Source organism: Scomber scombrus, chromosome 15 (assembly GCF_963691925.1).
Source record: "Scomber scombrus chromosome 15, fScoSco1.1, whole genome shotgun sequence".
NCBI classification, from domain to species: Eukaryota; Metazoa; Chordata; class Actinopteri; order Scombriformes; family Scombridae; genus Scomber; species Scomber scombrus.
Window position 1 is genome coordinate 28,665,141 of NC_084984.1, and position 23,575 is coordinate 28,688,715.

Consider the following 23,575-nt stretch of genomic DNA (forward strand, 5'->3'; position numbering starts at 1 on the left):
ATTCCTGGGCGGGGCTTGAGGTTGACTTGGTGCTGATTAGGTATTGTTATGCTTTTGGTGCGTCGCCTCGGTGACGCCATGTTCAAAACTGTCGCAAAACGATTATGCGACGACCGAAACTGTTGCAGAATAATTAGATCACCTCCAGACACTGGTGGGTCCTATCAAGGTCCTCTCTGCCATGGAGACACAACAGCTGAGAGGAACCACCACTGTACAGCAGTAATGTGTTTTATTAGAACTTTTTACGCAAATAGCTGCTGAAAATGCAAACCAAAAAGAATGAAGAAAAAATCTGCTTAAGGCGCAGCTCAGCCTGTTACACTGAAGAATTTCAGACCATTATGTTGGAGTTTGACGTTTCTCTGACTTTGCATCATTTAAACCAGTCGCCACATACAATACATATGTTATTCGTTTGGAAAAGATTGATGATGATACTGCCTCCAAATCTCTTTTTCTCCTGGACACAACTGCAGAGAAGCAGGTTTCTCCACTGACATGAAAGGTGAATTCTGAGGCATGGTCTCAGAGGACAGATATCCCAACATAAGGATATTTTCATTTTGCCTGTCAGACATATTTGGATGAACCTACCTTTATAAATCTGCCTTCTCGTACATAACAAACAAACACCTATCAGCCTGCACGACAGTTGCAACCAGCTGATACACTCCTGATTATAAGAAAATAGCTTCTTCCCAATTCAAAAGATCTTATTGTCTGATATGAAAAACGTGTGATCTGGGAACACGGCAGCATCACTATAAAGAAATTTGACTGCCCGAGCAGTTAGATAATCAGACAGGTTGTAAACAAACCAAACAGTAAACCATTTTATTTGGAAGTTAAGTTATTATTGTGCGTGAGTGTCTATTTGTGGTGATGGATAAGATCACAGTCCAAACATTAATGCTGTACATATTCATAATAACCCATTCTACATGCCGTCTTAAAGTATTAATGAAAAAAAAAAAACGTTTTGTCTCGTGTGGTCCACTTATTAAACATTTATATTCTGTGTATGTGTGTGTGCGTGGCACATTTAATATTCATGCAGACCCAAACAGGTACAAAACGCAGGCCTACTTGGCAGCAACTGAAGATGAAATATAAAAATATAGCTCAAACAAGTCAGGTATCATTTCATTACAAGCAGCTGTGATGTTTAGCCTGCCCTCATTAAACAGCATTCAGTGGTACATTCAACATGTGATATATTTCAGTAGTTAGTGAAATCTTCTAAGCAAAAAAGAAAGTTCAGCCATCCCAACACTGCCAGTATTTAATATTGTATATTTGAAAGCAACACCTAAATACCTTTATACATACAACACTAACAAAGTGTAAACGTTTCAGTCCAAGAGTCACATTTCTTTTTTCTTTAAAAAAAAAAAAAGTATGTTTGGGCACTTTCACCTTAATTTAACATTAGCTGGTATAAAGGTTGACAGGAAACAGGGTGAGAGAAAGAGAGAGAGAGGGGAAAGACCTGCAGGAATCGAACCAGGGACACTGTCATTATGAGGCATGCGCAGTAACCACTTGGCTATCAATAACTTTCAAATATTACGTGTCTGACAGGCTGACAGACGGTTGCCTTGGTAACATGCTCAGCCTCACAGATTTTACATATAAAACTGCCATTGGCAAAGAAACAAACAAAGTGCAACACAAAGAATTCGTTCTGAACTGAGAGCATGTCCACGATGTGTCGCACAGACGATACGAGGGCTGAGAATATTGTTCAGATAAATGATCGATTGTACAGAAAAACGGAAACACTCAGAACATCATCAGAGATAAAACATCCCAGCAGGTCTGATCACCCTCTGACGGAGATTTCTGCTTCGTATTTGTGCTTCAATATTAACTTACTCTTTAAGAAATGTCTGACAGCTCCTTCAGTCTGCAGGCTTCAGTTAAAAAGGAGGAGAAACTCAGGGTTAGTTGAAGAAAACCTGCCAGCGAGCAGGTTAGTTTCATGGAGTATGTTGCCAGGGTAACTGACTCAGAGTTTTCACTAAACCTGCTTTCTGAAATGGGCCCCTGGCCTCAGGATGTTTGTTTACAACCTTCCTCTTTTCTTCCAGATCTCAGTGACTAACTTGGGGTGGAACCTAAGATCCAAATAAAGTCCAGAAAGCCAGTGTGTGTGTTATTTTTATTAAATGATCATTTTCTAAGGTGAAGAATGAACTTTAATGCTGAACAAACCTGCCATTATGCAAGGTGTGAACCAGTTGCAGAGTATGTTTGATCACCTTTTCAATAGTCAATCCACAGTGTCTTCATCTCAAAGCTAATGTCAAGCCACAATCAACAGCTAGCTTTAGGTTTTCAGAACTTCATTTCTGATCCTGATAGTACTGTGTGTGCTAAATAATGAAAACTGTTTCCCATCTGTTCTGTGGTATCCTGCAGGCTGTGACTGACTTCTGCAGCTGATTGTGGTTTCATTGCTCTGATTAGACTATACACATTGCAGCTGTAGTAAAACTATGTGATTGCAGTGATGGTGTCACTGTGGTTTATGGTTATATGTGCCTTTCCCTCTGGATATGTGTTTAATATATTGTCTACGGGAAGTGCAGAGGACAGATGTTCTGCCACTTCATGAGGTAGAAACATCTAAATAGCTCTGAACCAAATGTAAGACTGCCACTGGAACTAAAGGCATACTGAGTGTTATATTTCCCATGCCAATAGAATAAACATATTTTTACTCATATGAAACAGATACAACTTTTTTCAATCCTTCCATTACAAATTCCATGATTGTTCATGTGAACTTCATTTGCAATTATTTAGAATTTCAGGAGTCTCTCTCTCAAATGAAATGTATGCATGCATCATATAAAAGTAGAAAATGAAGACATCTCCTCATTATACTTTTTCATTTAAGCTGATCTTGAAACTAATTACCAAAAAACACAGCAACACAGTATGCCTCTAAAACTGGTTGAATGACTCTGCACTCTCTTGTGTAATGTAGTCCAGATTTGACAGGTCTGAATATAATGGTTGTGATCTGGACTTGGTCTAATGTGGTCTGAATGGAAAGATAAAAGTGAAATCATCCCTTTTGTGTTTTCAGAAGCACGGTTTCATAAACCTGAAAGTGGATTTAAACAGTGATGAAGCTTTTGCTATGATATCAAACACTTTTTTGTGAGTGAAAGTGGTAAAAAACCAACAGAGAATCAGCCGATAAATAACATTATTTATGTTGATTGTTGGTTTGATGTCTTCAAACCAAACAGCCAATCAAAGGTCATGGTCAGTATTCTAAGTTACCAATCAAAGGAGTGGACTGTCTATTCTATCCCTGTGAACAAAGTCTAGAAAGTTCATTTGAAGAGTGAGCGAGTGTTGAACAGAACAGAAACGCTCCCTTGTGAGGATGGTTTTCTACTCGTGGGTACTATTGTGTGCACTTGTTTAACGTGCACACGCCTGGTTTTTATGTATGCAGGTTTTGAAACAAATGAAACACCATAACGATGCCACAGTTTTCCCTTCATAGGCAAAACTGCATTTTTTAATCTAAGTCCAACACTTAGATTAAAAGAGTTGGACTTAGACTCTGATTTTAGGTCTGGTTTGGTCTCCACCAACTCCTCAGAAAAATATCTAGTTCTAGATGCAAAATGCTCCATTATGTTTACTAGCTAGTCTCTGGTGCTGGGCAGGTAATGTACAGCAAGTTTATCAGAGCTTTGTCCTAAAGAAGACTGAACCAGCAAAATCAAACCAATGAACTGAAAATAGGAAAAAATCTCCAATCTGACCAGTGTTAGTTTTAATTCACTGTGTGTCCGACAGTGTGAGCAACTCCCATCATATTCTACAAAGTCATTTTATTATATATTATACTAATTAGTAAAATAAAAAGGATATTTCACATGACACACTGTCATTTGATCCATTGTACATATAAAAGTATTGATTGGTGCAGCTTTAAGTTTTGGCTCACTTTTAATGGGTTGAGGGTTAAGTTCCTTCTACTCTCACTCATTTCTTCTGATCTCCTGGACTTAATGGATGATATCTGTTATCAGCAAGAACAGAGTGAAAGCTCTGGAAAAAAAGCCATTTAGAGGACCTTAAGTATAGTTGTTTATTTTTTTGTCAAACTTTATTTGACATATTTTATATTGGTTTTGGTCACTTGCATTATTGTAAAAACAATTGCCCACACAGCACATCATTATTCATACAAATAGTACCACGAAGAAGGCATTTTTGTATAAATAACTATGGATTTCCTTAGAGATCAGCCTCCTCTATTCTACCACATAAACACAGCCTGGTGTTTATGTGCCTAGCATGCAGAGTAACACAGCCATCTCTAACCAGTCCACCATTCTGAAGCTGTTCAAGTGATTAACAGGCTCCTTTTATTCCTCCTGCATTAGCCTGCTTCATTCTGACCTGACAGAAAGTGCATACTTCCTTTTCCCCAGGCGGTCTGGCCCTGTGTGACAAACAGTGGCGAGGATTGGGGGTGGGGGAGGAGACAAAGAGGAGGAGGAGATTAGAGATACTAAGATGCACATGTAAAACCCTCCTGCATTCAAGTCTGGCATCCTGGTACCTTTGTGAAATCTGACCTAGATTGAAGGAAGGCCAAACTCCAGGAGCTCGGGGCTCCTCATCCGCTCGACGGAGAACAGACTGGTCTCTTTCATCGGCCTATTTAAGATGGCTGTGAACAAAAAAGACTGCGCTGTGATGGTCACAAGGCTAGATGCAACTCAGTTGAGGCACGATCGCATGCTTTTTATTCTACTGGATATTCATCACGGAGGAAAAAAATCCTCATAATGAAGACCTGATAATGTTATCCGTCATCTGCCATTATCTAAGTAGTGTAACTTCTTCATACATGTGTCTTCATATGAATCCAGGCAGACACAACAAGTCATAAAATGTTAAAAGCTTCTTCACACCTCCACACCAAGTGAGATTTCAGGGGGCAAACGAGTCAGTCACAAAAGGAAAAGTGGTGAGCCAGTAATTTGAGCTGCCAGTTGTTGAGAGTTGGCTCAGCTCTGACCCTCCACACTGGGGAGGGATTGGGACTGAGATGTTTTTCCATCTATTTAGTGATTACCCAGTCTACCAGGCATGGTGTGCTCATGGGAACAGAAAACGCCTTTCACACTGATATGGAGGATTCCTGGTGAGAAAAAACATCTGTAGCTTCCCTCAAGTTTTCCACACTAAGTGGGAATGTGTGTCCTCCTCCACAGTTTTATTGGCATATTACAATGAAACTATCCCACCCATCAACAGTGTCTTTGCATGGGGATAGCATGCTTTACAGGAATGATCGGTTTGCTTCTTGAAGCTGCACTCTCTGATTTTGTTGTAGTGCCCAGCAGATTTCACACAGTGCAAAATGTCAAGCAGTGTATCTTTAAAGGGTCACTCCACTAGTTTCACAGTCCTGCTCAGCCTGTGAAAACAGTTGTATAAGGTTTTCTTTTGCTATGAGGTTTGTTGAATCTGAAAACCCTGATGATGTCATAGTTATGTCATCAGTGGTATCTCAGGCTGGGCATGACTATACACTTATCAGAGAGAGCCTGTGTTAACTAATTGTATGAGATGAGATGTATGAGAATTTGAAATACAAAGCAAGGATGAATAAATGAAAGATGCTACTGAGTTGCATTATGAGAAATGTAGAATCCAGTGTTTTTGGAGCTAGGGATGAAAAGTCAAGATATCTCAGTCTCTATTTAATCTGTCTTGTGAGACCCAAAACTTTATGTATGTGTGGAACTAAGTATTTGTGCTGCTGCTGCTGCTATCAGTGCTGCTTTATGTTCAGTCGTCAATGCAACAATTTCAAAGCCTGGATCAAGTGATACCTGACATCAAAAAGTAGACTACTACATTAATAATGATCCAATAAAGAACATCTGTTGCTATGTGACAACAAAGCAAAGATATTCCATGCTGTATATGGAAATTAAAACAACTACAGTTGAACTTTAAGAGAGGTGAGGGATTCATTTATTAATTTTTTTCTTTTTCCCTCCCTCGCTGTGGGTTTCTGTTATCTTCATTTAGTCATGACAATATACAGAAAGGTGGTCCTTTACATCTACAATGTGCATTAGAGTGTAAATTACACAGCATCTGTTTAAATCATTTACGTGCAACTAGACTGAACATGAGGAGTGTGTTTGGGGGCAGTAGGATACTGTAGGTGTTGAGAGAACTGAACAGAGGCAGAAGAAAAAAGAGCTGACTGTATTTAGAGTTGCAGTGAATCAGGGAGAGAGGTGGAAGAAAGAGAACAGACACAGACACAAGAGTCTGGTTGGAAGTTCACATGATACAAACTGAAACCATGAAGAAGAAATGACACTGGTAGTACATATACTGTATATATACATAATATATATAAAGCGCTTTTCTATTGCACTTGATGTGATGATTACATGTACTGCTTATACTGTTGAACTTTTACTGTAAACACTGTCAATATCTTAATTATAATTGCTTGACCCTCATCTGACTGTTGGTGACCGTACATGACATCTATGCAAAACCTCTTTCTACCATCTCAAAAACATATCTAAACTCTGCCTCTTTCTAAGCCTGTCAGATGCAGAGAAACTTGCCCATGTCTTTACCTCCTCTAGACTGGACTGCTGCAATGAGCTATTCACAGGGATCCCCAGCAGGACAATCCAGATACTGTAATACAGCCAGAACAGCATTGCTAGGATCCTGATGAGAGTGCTAAAACATGAACATCCTACAGATGTACCCCAAGTTTAAATCCTGCTATTTACATACAACTCCATCAATGAACATGCTCCTCTCCACCTACAACTGATCACACCATAAACCTCCACCTGCACCCTCAGATCTGCCAGCAGCTTTCTCCTCCAGGCCTCCAGTACCAAGGTCCACACCATGGGGCTGCACCATGCTTTTGGAACAGCCTTCCTCATCTGAGGGCAGCACACCAGTCCAAACTGTTCCATAAAGGGCCGTGAGCCTGCAGGTTTTTGTTCCAAACAATCAAGAGCACATGAGTCTGGTGTGCTCCTGCTCAGTACGAATATAAACCTGCAGCCACATGGTCCTTTATGGAATAGTTTGGACATCCGTACCCCTAGACTTTTAAAACAGGTCTAAAATAATAATATAAATAATAACTCTCAGGCTTGAGGTACTTTTTAGAAAAAACGTCCTCTAAAACTCTGACTCACTTAACTCGTCAATTCCAACAGACTATATATAAGGAAGTTGTAACTGGATGCGACACACTATCTTTCTATTGAGAAGTCTGATTAAGATGAGATAATATGAGATCAATCATTCAGATTAGACACTATACAGTGCACATCCGAACAAAAGTGCAGAATATTAAAAATTTAAAAAATAATCTCTTTATTTCCCCTGTTTTATTATTTAAAAAAAGTAATAAAACAGTGTAAGCTAATTGGGGTTAAGAGAATATTTTTGAAACTCCATTTTAATGATTTGAGTCAGTCACACTTATTGATGTGATGAGCAATTTTGACTCATTTCATAACCTTTAACTGTCATTTGTGTGTTTTGGGGGGTACTGTATCAAACCATCCTAAAGAAGTCAAAGTAACTTAAAACATTTGGGGAACTCAGACGTTGCATTTATAAGTGCTGTTATGTATTCAAATCAGAAAAACTGTAACATAAAGACTGATGACATTTACAAAAAAGCATGACAAAGTAATGATTGTACGTCTATTGACTAACACTCGTAAGAAGGGGATTTTATGCAAAGACTCTCTGAGATATACAGTATATGTTGTTGTTGCTGCTATATTTTCACAGCTGAACTTGAAGCCTCCTGAGCATCTTGTGTTGTTATCATGTGTACTAAATCACAAGCTCCATTGCCCCAAGTCATTTCCTACCACACAATTGTCTCCTATTATTCCTGCTTCCCTCTGAGTGCAGTCACCCCCCATTTCCTGTTCTTGGCCCCTAAATTGATCCTCAGACCTATTGTTGGGGCCCGCTGACCTGTAAAACACAGTTACAATACATCGGACTCTTAGGAGGCTCTTGAGGAAATTAAAGACATATTACTAAAGGGGATGAGGAATGCAGTGACTCACTGACCTAATACAGCTGATACACATGCTGTATATTGAAATCCTCTCCACCCCCCCAAAAAAGATTGTTTTCGCCCCAAACGTCCACAATAAATCCACAATATTTAATAATTACAAAGTCTCTCATGACTGACTGAGAACATCCCCCACAGTTCCCAGACATGAACAGTGGAATCAGCAGCTATCAGTCTATCATACTCTGATGCTGTGTGACAGGGCTCTGCTCGGGTGGTCTGTCTGAGCCAACGCCTGGTATTGATCTGTGGATTGACTGGACTGACTAATTAATCACAGACCAGTGGTTAATGGGAAGGAAGAGATTAGACACTGAATTCAGAAACAACACGCTAGTTAGCAGACAGGATGATGTGGTGATCTCTATGGAGCTAAAGTTAGATGCATAGAACTCTACTTAGATGGTTTTGGGTCAACATGTGAGAACATATTTGAGGTATAACAACCCAGTGAGTGTCACTTTAAGGATAATTCTGGTGATATTTTTCTTACTGTGAACAGATCTCTTGAGCAGATCCAAATCAACAGTGAACTGATCTACTAACAAGTATGTGTATCCAAATCCTGATATATCTTAATCATCTGTGTCATAGAGTTCAAAGCACATCAATGAGCCTCGCTGTTGCACTGGGTGAACTCACACTGTAGTTTATTCTGACTCATTCCCACACACACCATCCTGCTTCCAGCAATAATCACTGGAGCACCAATAATCAGCTGCTGAAAATACTCCTCGACAAATGCACTATTTTAACGTTTTGTTCAAATCTACAGTAACCTGTGGTTTCAGGAAATTATGGACTTAAAAAAATGAAAACATATATTTGTGAGCAGTTTTTAAACATTAACGTCTTCAGTAGGAACCAATGGGCTTCATGCTGAGAACCACTGAGATCGAGGACCACATAAAGTTCTAATGAGCTGTAGAATCATGTTTTTAAAATGAGGATTTTACACATTTACACCTGTAAATTAAAATATAAATATGTTGACAAGGAGGGTGAGATGTTCAACACAAATCACAGAGCAAAACAAGTTTAAAATCACTTGCTGCTGCTGTGATAGTGTGAGGGGACAGGTGAGCAGGTGTATCAACTTCTTTATGAACTCAGAGCTTCTTTCATCTGGAGTTTGACAGTTGGCATCATCAGAGGACCCTTTTTTTTCTTCTATTAAGGCTCAAAGGAACAGTGGGTTCAACATTTTTTTCAAAAGTTTGACTCACCAAATTAATCTGAATGAAACTTTTTTTTTTAAATGTTGAAAACAACAAAGTGTGTGTGTGTGTGTGTGTGTGTGTGTGTGTGTGTGTGTGTGTGTGTGTGTGTGTGTGTGTGTGTGTGTGTGTGTGTGTGTGTGTGTGTGTGTGTGTGTACAGTACAGACTAGAACTTGTTTTGCTCATTGCTTATAATTAAGTAAGTAAAACATAATTAAACAAAACCAAACAGAAAAATGAAAAAAAAGAAAGAAAAGGAACACACATTATACAGATGGCCTTATGGTTCCTTTATCCCACTTCTTACTTCAATGATTAAAGCAAAATTGTATAAATGAAAAAAAGCTAAAAGAACACTCATAAAAAACTAAAGTTTGATTTCCAAGTAATAGCAATAACACAGCAAACCCACTGCTGCTACAGCCTGTTATACAGTGGTTCCATCATATCTATGTTACAGTACAACCAGGTGTGAACGAAGACACACAGTGGAGTCAGACAAGATTAACCCTTCATGGTCCAACAGTAACGCGTTGGCAAGTGAAGTCTGCTTTACTCCACCAGTAACATAACTTACTGTTGCAGTTTCATGTGGGGATTACATGTTTCTGTTATTACTTTTTGTGGCCATGATTTAAAATTCAAATGTTCCTAATTTAGACATCTTGGTCCAGCATAACTTGGTTTATTGGTGTCATATTTACAACTAATAGTGACCAAACATTTCCCACACAGATGCATCAAGATTGTTTTCATTTATTTGTGAAGATGATGAGCTTGTAACATATTACTTGTCGGGGAACTCATTAAGTGGACTGATCCACAATTCAGTGAGTTATGCAGTCAAAAGCAGATAGACCTCCTCCCACAATAAACTTGTAAGCATTCAGAGATCATTATCTGGTGTGGGAGCAGAGGCTACTGTTGCTGCTGCTCAGCAAAAGTTACATAGTCTCACTTTAAGTATCAAGTTTCCAAGTCATTCATTCTTTCATTAAATTCCTATTGACAAGAGAAACTTTTTTAAAGACAAGTGCTGTGTATATGAGAGCAGACAGACAGGCCAGGCCTAGTGGGGCCCAGGGGACCCCAGGGGCCCAGACACAACAATAAGCTCCTTTATTACAGGCTGAAACTGAAGACAGCAGGGGCAACACCCTGTGGGCTCCTCATGCATATCAGCATATAGGCCTGCATGGAGACACATTCACAGACTCATAAGCAGACACAAAAATAACCTCCCGCAAACACTGAGTGGAGGTTTGGTATGAACAAAATAGCTCATGTTTCAAGGCCCCAAACACAAACAACAGTCTTAATGTGTTGATGAGTGGATGCTACAACTGTAGCAAATATGCAGCGCTAACGTTAGCCTGAAGTCATTTGCTGATCTGAAGTCTGGGACCTTTGAAGTGTCAAGTGATGATGAGACGATGGCCCAGCAATCAGACACATGAGAAGAGAGGACTTCCCCAGCTTTGTCCACAGATGCTTATATAAAGACTGAACTTCCAGAGTACTGTGTTAAATCCATTCTAATACATGGACAAACCTACAGATGTACCCCACGTTTAAATGCTGAATATGTTATCAGATCGAGGTGTCATCCTAAAATGTTGCACTAACAGTGAGGTGAGACTAACAATGTGTCTACACAGAAGGTGTTTCCAGTCATCCACTTCACTCCTTTTTAATCAATCCAGCTGTCTACACAGTTTATAGTTAATCATCATTCATAAAAAGTGGTGGATTTGCAGTCTAATAGAATAATAATAATGCTCATTAGTATTGGTGACACATAATAGGCAGCATTAGTCTGTCAGTCTGTGTAACATCAATGCTGAACTTGACCAGAACTAACCGGCAGAATTATACCATTTTCTTCTTTTATCCAGACCAAGAGAAGTGAACTCAGGGTGTGAACCAACACTAAATTGATGCTTAATAAAGTCAGAACAATCACACCATTTTGCTCACCCCACCAAATCAAACTTTGTTTTCTCTCCGTAACAAATAGGAAACAGTTTTGCACATGTGACAGAATTTTAAGCTCACTGATTGGATGTTTCCCAAAGAAACACTATTTGGGTCATAGCTAACTTCTCTCCTCATGTTTGTACGTACAAAGGCTTTTATACCTTTTTCTTTTTATCAAAGAGATACAGATCTTTCCACACATATTTCAGCAGGTACCTAACATTGGCTATGAAGAAGAATAAATAATAAAGAACTTTTATTTCTGGATGCCTAAAAACCTAAACTAATTCTTCCAACTTCAAAACTATCCTGGTCAACTTTCATATGAATCCCTCACTGTCTATTGTTATGTGATACACATGTGCTTTGATGTGATGCCAGAGATGCATTACATTAAAGAAGTAATGACAACATTTCATGAGCCATTTTACAACTAAATCCAAAACTTTTTCCACCAGTACAAACATTCATAAAAACAAGTGCTGACCATTGTTAAGGTGACACATTGGCAGTGGCTGACGTTGTCTTTGCATGCCTGCATGCCAACTGATACAGACCTTTCTTTTTTTCCCATCATCAGTGTGTGGAGCAATCAGCCCTATGTTCGTCCAAGATATACACATCCTGTCTATAAAAGTTCCATTACTTCTTCCACTCCATTTGGTGTGTGCTACAGCGCTCCAACTGATGTCAAATGGCACAATGCTTCACAACACGGCCAATGTGTGTCCCACAAAGCTTCAGAGACCATCTGAGCTGGTAAACATGAACCAACTGTAATGACATTATCTCACAGGAAATGACTTTTTGTAGAATGTTCACACATGAGAAAAAGTGATGGATAAATGTCTTGTTGACAGACACCGTTGTCCCATAATGCAATGTGTTACGGAAATTCGCAGCTGGCAAAAAGTTAAAAGTGGCAGCTGGTGGACGGCGGCTGCAGAGACAGTGTGTCATTGATCATGTTGATGTCTGAATGAAGGAAAGAACTGTAAATGAGCCACTGTGGAGCCTAATTCAATTAAATGATGATGTCAGTCTGAAGTGTCTGTTGAGCTTTGCCAAAGCACAGTGGAGGAAGCACACATTCAAATGTGCACCCACTAACACCTTTCTTTATTTGATAGTGATGATGGAGAGAGACGGGGTCTGTAGAGGGGGGGGTTAACAGAGAGAGAGGGGATGGCATGCAACCCTTATAGTAAGGACTCAACTACCGTGGCACCCCTGGTATCTTGTTGGCTGGAGATATAACTGTGCACTGAGCTGAATGTTGGTTTTGGTTCATTTTAGATTAAAAATTAAAACTAAAATACGTCAGGGATGAGAGTTATTATCAACTGTCCATCACAGTCACTCTGCTATCATCTGCAGCACGTCAATCTCATGCCTCTATATGTGTACTCTCCTCCTCCTGGTCTGCCTTGAGACAGGCTTATGTTATGTTAGACCCAGCTTCTTGAAAGCAGGCAACACAAAAATGACAGATTACAACTTTTTTGGGGGGAACTAACTTTCAGATGTAGTGGAGTATAAAGAACCTTTTTTATCTGAAATGTAGAGGAGGAAAAGAAAGAAAGTAGCATTAAATAACTAAATTGAAATACTAAAAAATGAAATACTAAATGTATTTATATAGTGCTTTTATCAAAAGTGCTTTACAGTTTGTCTCTCATTCACCCATTCTATCATTCAAGGCACCATTCAAGACATGCAGACAGGAAGAGCTAAGAATCAACTACCAACCCTGCACTAAAGCCCAAAGCCATGAGAACAAACAGTGTGTTTTGCTCCTGTGTCGTGTCTGACTGTTGCTGTGGTTCAGAGCAGCAGTCAGTAAGACGATACAAGGCTCTGTTTTTCCTCTTGTGAGTTCAGAATGCTTTCATAGAAAACCAGAGTCACACACACAAAGGCATGCCTGCTCACAGACAGCAACAGCTGGAGGACTTACCGCTGGAGCAGTTGGAGCCCCCCCAGCCCGGCTCACACTGGCAGGTGTTGGGGGCCATACAACGGCCGTGAACACAGCTCTCTGCACAATGAGCTAGACATGGAGGAAAGAGGAAGACACGAGAAGGATCAGTACAGTTACAGAGACTTCTAAAACAGATATCTGCATTAGGATTAGTGAAGTAAGTAGGTGTAGATCAGCGTCCGAATCAGAATCAGTGCTATTGTCACTTCCATAATACACACTCATATTAAAAAAAAGTTTAAAAAATGAAGATAAAAACAACATGACCATCATAAAGCACAACCACCACTACAAACATATATGAATTAAATGTCTCATGACTCCATTTGACTTAATCCTCATTTTGCTTCGGGCCGCAAAAACAGGATTGGACCACTTTGTTTAAAGGTATGTCAGTCACGTTATAAATAATCAATGTTTTCAGCCATTAAGGGTTTTCCCAGACTCTTTCCAGCAGAACAGATCACTTTAAACTGATTTTCAAGCAGACGTTATGTCTCCACACATCCAAAAGTAATGTTTCCTGCTGCAAGAAGACACTGTTCAACATAGATCACAGTCAATGAGATGGTCTTGTCAAAGCAACAGCTGTAGAAACTACTAACAAGCAAATAGGGTGGTGAGTATGAGCTGGCTTACCTACTTAATACTGAATGAATACTTTTTTAGACAGCTGCCTGCTGGTGTTGGAGAGCAGATTGATAAGACAATGAAAAAGAGCTGAGATGATACCTAAAACCTCTGTAGAGGTGAGGGCAACTGCAAATAGTGTAAGTGGCATTTAACATTTTTGATTTAATTCTAATTTTTAGATTACAGATGTTTTTAACCAAATGCCTTTGTTTTCTTTAATTATACTCATAACAGAGAAGAAGAAGAAGAAGAAGAAGAAGAAGAAGAAGAAGAAGAAGAAGAAGAAGAAGAAGAAGAAGAAGAAGAAGAAGAAGAAGAAGAAGAAGAAGAAGAAGAAGAAGAAGAAGAAGAAGAAGAAGAAGAAGAAGAAGAAGAAGAAGAAGAAGAAGAAGAAGAAGGAGAAGGAGAAGCTATGACCATATTTTCACCAGCAGACAATGTAAATGTTGCTATATCTCTACATCTACCATCAGTGTTCCATCACACTTTGAAACAAACCCATTTCATTAAGTAGGACTCTTTGATTCTAACGGGTAGGAGGCAAAGTGGCTGCTTTCAAAGTAAATGTCCTAAATTTAACCGACTGGATATACTTTTCAATCTGACTGCCATGTTGCCTGGAGTATTTGGCAGATCTTCCTTCCTGCAGTGTGTCAAGGAGCTCAGTGAGATTCTCAGAGCAGCATGTGATATCGCTGATACAACGGAGTCTTTTCACACCAAAATAAATTCCCCTCTGAACTCCCAAGGGCACAACATCCCAACGCCTGCGTGGATCAAACTGTGGTCTCAGTCTCCACCAAAGCACACAGATATTATCTTTTTATTTTTTTTTTATCACCAGTTACTTCCACTGTAATAACAGCAGACTGTTTGTTCCCATAATGCTTTCATTTACTGAAAGAGTGAACTGAACAACAGTTGTTGTTTTGCCACTGCCCACTGCAGCTTCACACCTGTCACTGCCTGCTAGTGACTAACAGAGAGGGGTGTGGGGGTGCACAGTAGCCTCGTTGGCAATTGAGGTCACTGCAGCGACGACACAAGACACAAGACACAAGACACAAGACACAGATTGTTCTGAGAGGTGACAGTTTTTCAGCTCAACCATGTTTCCCAGTTTCTTCAGCCTGTAGCAGCAGTATGTAATCACATGACACTCCAAAATCTCACATAGGTGTTCAGTGGGGTTGAGCTCTGTTCAGACACATCGAACCATTCAGTGATCTGTATTGCATTTGTTATATTACTACACACTTTAATTGGGCTTGTCCTTTAATTTGTCACCCATCTGTATGCAGGTCTGGACGGTACTCTTTGAATTTAAATTAAAGAGACCCAACATTCCCACATGAGCAGCACTGGGGGACAGAAGTGTTAAAAAACAATAGTTTAGTGCTCAATAAAGTGAGCATTTTATCCATATAGTTACACAACAGAATACATCAGTGAGATAGTTTTATCTCAGTATCCACTTCAACACCTGTCTTTGTACAACTGTCTTCACTTTGGTAGTCACTGTTTATCTTCTTCTATCTTTATGCTTTATGCTTCATATTTTAAAATCAAGTTTGAATGATGTAAAATTAAGCAAATTAATGTTATCAACTGTGTGTCTCACAGTGTGGCTGTTTTGGATTTGGTGGTGGTGATTTGGGCTTTGGGGCAACACAGCTGTCCAGGTGTGTGTGTGTGTGTGTGTGTGTGTGTGTGTGTGTGTGTGTGTGTGTGTGTGTGTGTGTGTGTGTGTGTGTGTGTGTGTGTGTGTGTGTGTGTCACTCACGAGCACAGATCTCTCCATTCTCGAAGAAGCCCGGGCAGCATTGTGACTTTCTCCGGTACATGGTTTTCTCTCCTCTGCGATAGGCCGTCCGATAGCTCACCCTTCACACAGACAGGAAGTGAGGTCACATAGAAAATCAGACACTCTGTCAGGAAATGCTACGAGGCACACAAACCATCTTTCTTCATATTGATGTGACCTGTTGGTAATGTGTATTTTTTGCTTACATCGTGTGAGATAAAATATTTGTCTATATTTGGAGATTTACTGTCCTGATGAAGACCATGTGAGATCCAAATCTGTCAACAATCATGAGGATTTAAATACACAGAACTTTCAAAACTGGAAATAAATCACCTAGCACAACTTGAATATGTGATGAATTAGTTTCCGCACTGTGTATCACTCTCACCACCTACTAAAATGTAACAAGCCTTTTTTTTATTTTTACCATTTAATATTTATCTCATCACTCCCTGCACTTTTCACTTCTTTGCTGTACTTGTATACTTTGTATCTCTACCCTGTTGTCAATTCAAAGAAATGGTTTCACCTGTAAATAGTCAGACCCTGTGTATATTTCTAAAGATTGTTGTGTTGTTATTCTGGTTACGCACTTTGAGAGCATCTAAACAGGGGTCAGATTCTTTGTATGTGTAAACATAGTTGGCCAATAGAGATGATTCTGAAGATGTTCTAATGATGTTACTTGAAAAATGCACTTAGACATAGACTTAGAGTGTTGTAGGACAGCAGAGGGTCCTGAAACAGGAAAATGGAGGAGTTGGAGGTGAAGGGTGCCATGAGATGAAGTTAAGGAAAACTGCCAACTAAATTTGAATAGTGGTTAAACTGCAAGTACAGTAGTTCAAAGCTGAACCAGGAACTACTGAACAGACCTAAGTGTCACCATATAAGATTTTAGCAGCCAGCCAATCAGCAGTGATGTATTTTCTGTGAAAAGGCTATACCGATAACACTCAGGGTGCAGTTATTAGTGCACACCGATCTGTCTATGCTGAATTATGACACCACAATAACATCAATTTAACAAAGGGGGGATTGTTGGCAGACAGATGAAAAATATTTGGGGTATAACATACAAAAACATTGATTTGATCCTTTAATGAAAAAACACTTTCTCCACACACACACACACACACACACACACACACACACACACACACACACACACACACACACACACACACACACACACACACACACACACACACACACACACACACACACACACACACACACACACACACACACACACACACACATTCTCCTCTGTATCAGAGATGTGGTCCTCACCTGTGTCTGGTGCACTTGAACCAGTTGAGGATGTCGGTGCAGCTGGTGTAATAAATCTGATCAAAAGGATGGGCATATGACTCCTGCACTGTCACAGAGTAACTGAAACCACAGGAAGAGAGACACAAACAGAGATCAGACATGAGCTGTGGATCACAATCAGTGTGTGTGTGTCTGTGTGTGTGTGCGCACGGGTGTGTGTGTGTGTGTGTGTGCGCGTGCGTGCATGCGTGCGTGCGTGTGTGTGTGTGTGTGTTTGTATGTCTATGTGTAGGAGGTCTCGTATGTGATATCCTACCACCCATGTTTATCCAACAAGACCCTGGTGGTCCTGTGAGCTGATACACACTTCTGCTTCGCAACAGTGACTTGTGAATTAGGGCTTCATTAAGCTATGTGTGTGTGTGCGTGTGTGTGTGTGTGCGCGTGCATGCATGTGTGTGTGTGTGTGCATGCCTGTGTGTGTGTGTGTGTGTGTGTGTGTGTGTGTGTGTTTTTACAAGCAGGATTAGATGTCAGCAGCTTTTGTGAGACCCCCACCTCCCTGCTCCACTTCCCACTGTACTGTGTGTGTGGCCTCCATCAGTGTGTACTGTATAAAGACTTGTGAATGATTGTGTCTAAGAGGCAAATCAAAAAGACTTTTGGGGGGAGGTGACAAAAGCTACCTTATGACTGCCTCGTGAACTGCTCTTACCACGAGCTCTGTGGAAGCATACGTCTCTCAATTCACTTACCATATCACTACTGGCTGCAGATAATCATTAGTTAGTTAATAATACAATTAATTTATACTTATAAATAAACTATTCAGTTTAAGATTATATGAAATGGAAAAAAGCAGAAAATCCTCACTTTGAAGAAGGCGTACAGTATGTAGTTAGTTTGTGTAGTTTATCTTTATTGAAGCAGCCATTGGTTAATACATTTGTACATACATTTCCCTCTCAGGCAAAGCTTACTCTGGACCTGTATGCCTCTAACAACCTGAAATCCCAGCAAATCTACTTAAACTGAACTGTATATGTTACCTCAAACTAACCATTTGGTTTCTGGTGCTTGTTGGGACCTGACAGGTGTAATGTTGGTTAAGAACATTTAAATTTCAACTAGCTATTTGCACTAATAACTGTCTGCTAGGAATGTTCAGTGCCCATTCACATTGAGTATATTAAAAGCTTTAACTAATAACACTTTGTTTAATAGATATGTACATTATTTCAATTAAGTTATCTGGAAAGGACTGTCATTTGGTACTAATTAAAGGAAAAATACAGGCATTGTTCAATTAGTACATTTTCAATGAATTAATTCCAATTCATTTCTACAGTAACCAACAGAGTCTTAGTCAGTGACAGTGATGGAGTAGATTTACTCAAATACTTTCTACTCCACTACATTTATTTGGCTTTAGTTACTTTTCAGAGAGCAGATTTGACACAATGGATAATATAACAAGCTTTTAAAATACAACACATTGTTAAAGATGAAACCAAAAAGCAGTGTGTAGTCGGCTCACATTTCAGATGTCTATGAGTTGTTAACAGCTTTTTCCCTCTAAACATCTCACATGATTTCATTTCAATAAATGTTCAAATGATCCAATATTTCAGTAAAAATCAAAGATTAGAGAAAAAGTCCAAAAACTGAAAACACATTTGTGTATCAGAACTTAGTTTTTTCTTCTTTCCTCTCCCATTAATCATCTCACCACCCCTCACATTTACCTGATGACCCTTTGGAAGGAGCCCCACCCCTAGGTCTATTGTTTACTACAATACTTTAACTACATCAAGATGATGTACTAAGCAGGATTATCATACAGGATTGTTACTTGTAATGGAGTATTTTCTTTTATTTAATAAAAGGATCTGAATTCTTCTTCCACCACTGGTCAGTAACAAGCAGGTCAGCTGAGCATGCAAAAATGTGAAATTTGTCTGTAGACATGGAATTCAACCTACTTTCCAATAATGAATTAATAATGAATTAATATTTACTGTTTAAATGGAGCTTTTCTGTAAAAAAACATTCCTATTTTCCTTTTAATTAGTATCAAATCACATAGTTTTACAGTCAGGTTGTCTGTTTCTAATCAGCAAGAAGGCAGGTCAGATCTGGATGATGGTAAGTTGGTGTGCTGCAGATAATATTACGTTGAGACCATGATGGATAATGAATGAGTTATCGAAACAAGAAGAGAACCAGAGCAGGCTGGACTAACCACTAGGTGAGTGCAAATAGCACTGCGGGGGAAGAGTGGAGCATTAGTTACAATTTGACTCTACTAGAACTTACTATACACAGTATTATCAGTTATTATCATTGTTAGTTTCTCAGATAATAAGAATTTGTCTTCTTACTTCTCCTGACTGATTTGACTTCAATTACCATTGTTGTTTCTTAATGCCCTTAATTACCATAGAGACATAATGTCTATAACCTGCAGAGTACAATGTGATAGAAATGCCAGAAGCTGTCCCTCTCCTCTCTTCACTTTCTCATCTTCCTCTGAGTCTTTCCGTGTCATCAGTCTTCAGGACAATAACAACACAGGAAGGCTCAGAATGCGTATGCAGCTGTTTCTTCAGATTAGTCAGTGAAAGTTAATATAGCTGGGAAATGTGCCTCTGCCTTTCTTCTTTTACAGCTCACTAATGGATTTCCAAGCTTCTTTTTAATTTGGAAATCAGCCAATAGCTTCATTTCACCTTTTAACACCTTTGTCATGAATATCAACTCATGGTGCATCATCATCATGGAGGACCACAGTTGTCACGGAAATGGTAATAAAGCACTTCATTAACTGACTGCACAATAAAAACAGGAATTAATAAATCTGTCAAAGATCCATAAATATCCATAGATAGATAGATAGATAGATAGATAGATAGATAGATAGATAGATAGATAGATAGATAGATAGATAGATAGATAGATAGATAGATAGATAGATAGATAGATAGATAGATAGATAGATAGATAGATAGATAGATAGATAGATAGATAGATAGATAGATGTCAGTGTGACTGACCTCTCCCAGTGACTGCAAACATTGGGATCTTCCAGGTTGAGGGAGGAAGTGATGCATGGCAGGAAACAGAAGGCCACAGCCAATAAGACCCAAGTCCTGTGGCAGCGCAGCGACATGGCCATCTCAGTCAGAGCTGCACCTTCAAACCAGGGAGGATGAGGAGAGGACACAAGTTAACTTTCTGCTTTCTAAAGGTTCAGTTTCACAAAAAGATATTCAAAAAAGACGACTGTTTGTTTCAATTTTGTTTGCAACCTTGGCCTTTAGTCAGGTCATTTGCAACATTAAAGGATAGCTTCACAATTTTTCAAGTGTGTCTTAAAGCAGCAGTCATGTGACCATATGAACAGTAAAGAGGTTTTCCTCTCTGTAATCATTCCTCCTGTTCATACTGACTATTAAAAGATCTCCTTCAAATGTGCTTTCAATGGAAGTGATGGAGGACTAAATCCACAGTGTGTCCACATAGTCATTTAAAAGTAGATGATCAGCTTCTATTGAGCTTCATCAGTGTGAGTTAGTCATATCAAGTGATATCTGACACATTTACAGTCTTTTTACCATCAAATTCCCTCTTAATGTTTCCCTGTTGAGCTGTGGTGGAAGTATAGTAACAAGAAGAGGAACTTTGGTACTAAAAACACTGTAATGTTAAAACATAGAAGATGAAGATTTGACTCATTTGGACGCTGAAGCTTCATATTAGCTTCACATCAACTTTTAAATACATGTTTACACAGAAGGAGGACTGTGGATTTAGTCCTCCATCACTTCCATTGTAAGTACATGATGAAGAGATCTTCTAATGGTCAGTATGAACAGGAGGAATGATTACAGCAAGATAAACATGATTCAATGTTCATTTGAAGTTCGTTTAAAGTCTTAAGAAAGATTTCACAAATTGTGAACTGGTCGTTTAAAGCTTATTTTTCTTAGCTGAAATATATTCAAAGCTGTCTGCTGCTCTGCACAAACTAACACACTATTCAGTCCTGCTGGTGTTATCAGATTGATTCAAAGTATAACTGTTGCTACTGTAACAATTTTGTAGCCATGTTAATAGCATGGCTTTGGGGGTGTTGATCTGTTGGTCTGTCAGTGGGTCACTCCACCATACAGAGCCAGACAGAAAGATCTCAACAACCGCAGGATCATAACAATGAGATTGTTTGGCAGATTATTAATGGTCCCCAGACGATAAATCCATCTGACTGTGGTGATTCTGTGGCTTTTCCTCTAGTGCCGTCATAAGGTTTCATGTTTGGACTACTAGTATCTGGACAACAACTGCATGGATTGCCATGACATTTGGTATAAGCATTCAAATTCCCCTCAAGATGAAATGTAATGTGATCCCTCAACTTTTTTAGCACTAGCATCACGTCAGGTTTTTAAATGTGTCCAATATTTTGGTTAATGAGCAAATACCTACAAAGCTAATGACATTTCCACCAGGGTCAACTATACTTTGTGTTTAGAAAAGTACAAATGTTAGAATACTAACATGCTTATGGAGAACATGGTAAATATTACACCTGCTTAATATCAGCATTTAAGCATTGCCATTAGCTGTATCTGCAAATACAGCCTGTAAATACAGTGCCTATGAGCTGCTAGCAAGGCTTTAAACTGTGAGTATTTGGGCTTGAACATGTTATTACAAGACAAGAAAGGCTGAAGCTGAAGCTGAGTTACAAGTCTTTTTTATTCTGTCAAATCAAGCCTGAAGTCATCAGATTCTGACTTGAGTCCAAGTCATGTGAGTGTAGTCCAGTCTGGTGTGTATGTGTGTGTTTGTGTGGTTGTGTGTGTGAGGATATGAGTAGAATTTCTATATTTCTATTCTTTTATGTTTCCTCATTGAAGTCTTTTGTTTGTACAGACTGGTCATCATGAGGATTCAACAGGACCTGCTTTACAATTTGCTGCATTCTTTCACCACTAAACACATTAGTCATACACAGACACTTTCAATGGAAACCATGAATTTCCAAAATGGTGCCTTTAGTCAAGTTACATAAATGTTTGATTTACACAAATTTGGGTCATATAATCAAGAGTATACAACGCAGTTCTATCTTTACTGACTGGTGAGGGACCACAAACACGGAAGATAATCTGTTTTCTGTTATGCTGATGTGGTATTTTGTTTACCACAATGACAGAACTCCAGAAACAGATTGGTGGTTCCACAATACTCTGGTGTTATTTGGGTATTTCAAAGCTTCTTATAATGATAAGGAAGACCTACGAAGAAAAGACAGTTTCTGTCAATAGACTTCAGATGGAATCTGAATCAGTAAGAAATCTAAATCATAACATCAACACTGAATTCTCCAAATATAATGAAAATATGTAATGACAAATTCATATAGGTTTTTTAATGGCTGCACCATTCCATCAAATGCCTGAACATCATTTAATACACATTTCCCCAAAACTCAATGATCAGCTATCTTCAGAAAGTCAAATAAAGTTCTGTGAGTTTAAAAATGACATCCTGCAGGACTGAAAAGTGTTTAAAAATAAGAATTGCTATTGTAAGATGTTTAATCATTGTCTAGTTCTAAGCAGCATATAAGATGTGCTGGTGTTTCTGTGGGTTTCACTAATAGAACAGAACAGAATAGAATAGAATAGAATAGAATAGAATAGAATAGAATAGAATAGAATAGAATAGAATAGAATAGTATTTATTGTCAGTATACCATGTATGATGGAATTTCCGAAGGCATCTCTGCAGCACATTCGTTTTTTAAAAAAAAGAGAAAGAATTAAAGAATAAATAGCAGATATACAAGAGAATATGGACAATGTAAAGAGAGAGCCAAGCCACTTTGTCTGCCCGTGCTGCCATCTTGCCACACAAGATATCTCATTTATAACCAATAAGTAGAGGTGATTCATTCCTCTGATATACCCCAACAAACAACTGCAGTCCCGGACAGAACACTCTCAAACGCTGAAGGGGAAATGCAGTTGTTGGAAACTACAAAGAAGTGGATTATTAAAACATGTCATTCATGGAAAGAAAGAGAGTAAGTGACTTCCCCAAAAATATTGAACTATTCCTTTAACTGGCCCTTCTGAAAACAATAGTGCCCCAGCTAGCCCAACTCTTACCACTGTGGTTTAAGGCAAGGATCTCATTTCTTATCATCATAATTCCACTTATATAAAATGACCCTACTCACAACCTTTCATCACTGACAGAGTTGTTGTGACTGTGACTATCTGTGATTGACTGACATATTAGAGCTGAAGTGTATACAGGGAGCAGGAAGGCACAGAAAACCCAGTCCTTTTGTGTGTGTTTCTTTCAGCTATTCAGTGAGCATATTTCTTTGTCTGCCCAGTGAACGGCCTAACAAAGCATCTCGAGCATCAGTAGTCCTGTCACATCACCTGTGTGTACTTCATCTGGGAGAGAGGCCTATCAAATAAAACCAGGCAAAAAAAAAGTCAACTAAACAAAAACAGAAAAGGAACA

General features: G+C 39.0%; 1 protein-coding gene across 1 annotated transcript in view; it reads right to left on the reverse strand.

Annotated features, from left to right (window-relative positions):
* Window positions 1-21,334, reverse strand: part of megf10 (multiple EGF-like-domains 10) — a 45,649-nt gene extending 24,315 nt beyond the window's left edge. Inside the window, 5 exon segments of the mRNA XM_062434218.1 lie at window positions 13,294-13,386; window positions 15,734-15,834; window positions 17,051-17,152; window positions 20,086-20,224; window positions 21,298-21,334. Of these exon segments, the coding sequence (XP_062290202.1) occupies window positions 13,294-13,386; window positions 15,734-15,834; window positions 17,051-17,152; window positions 20,086-20,224; window positions 21,298-21,334 (472 nt within the window).
* Window positions 21,335-23,575: the final 2,241 nt, after the last annotated feature.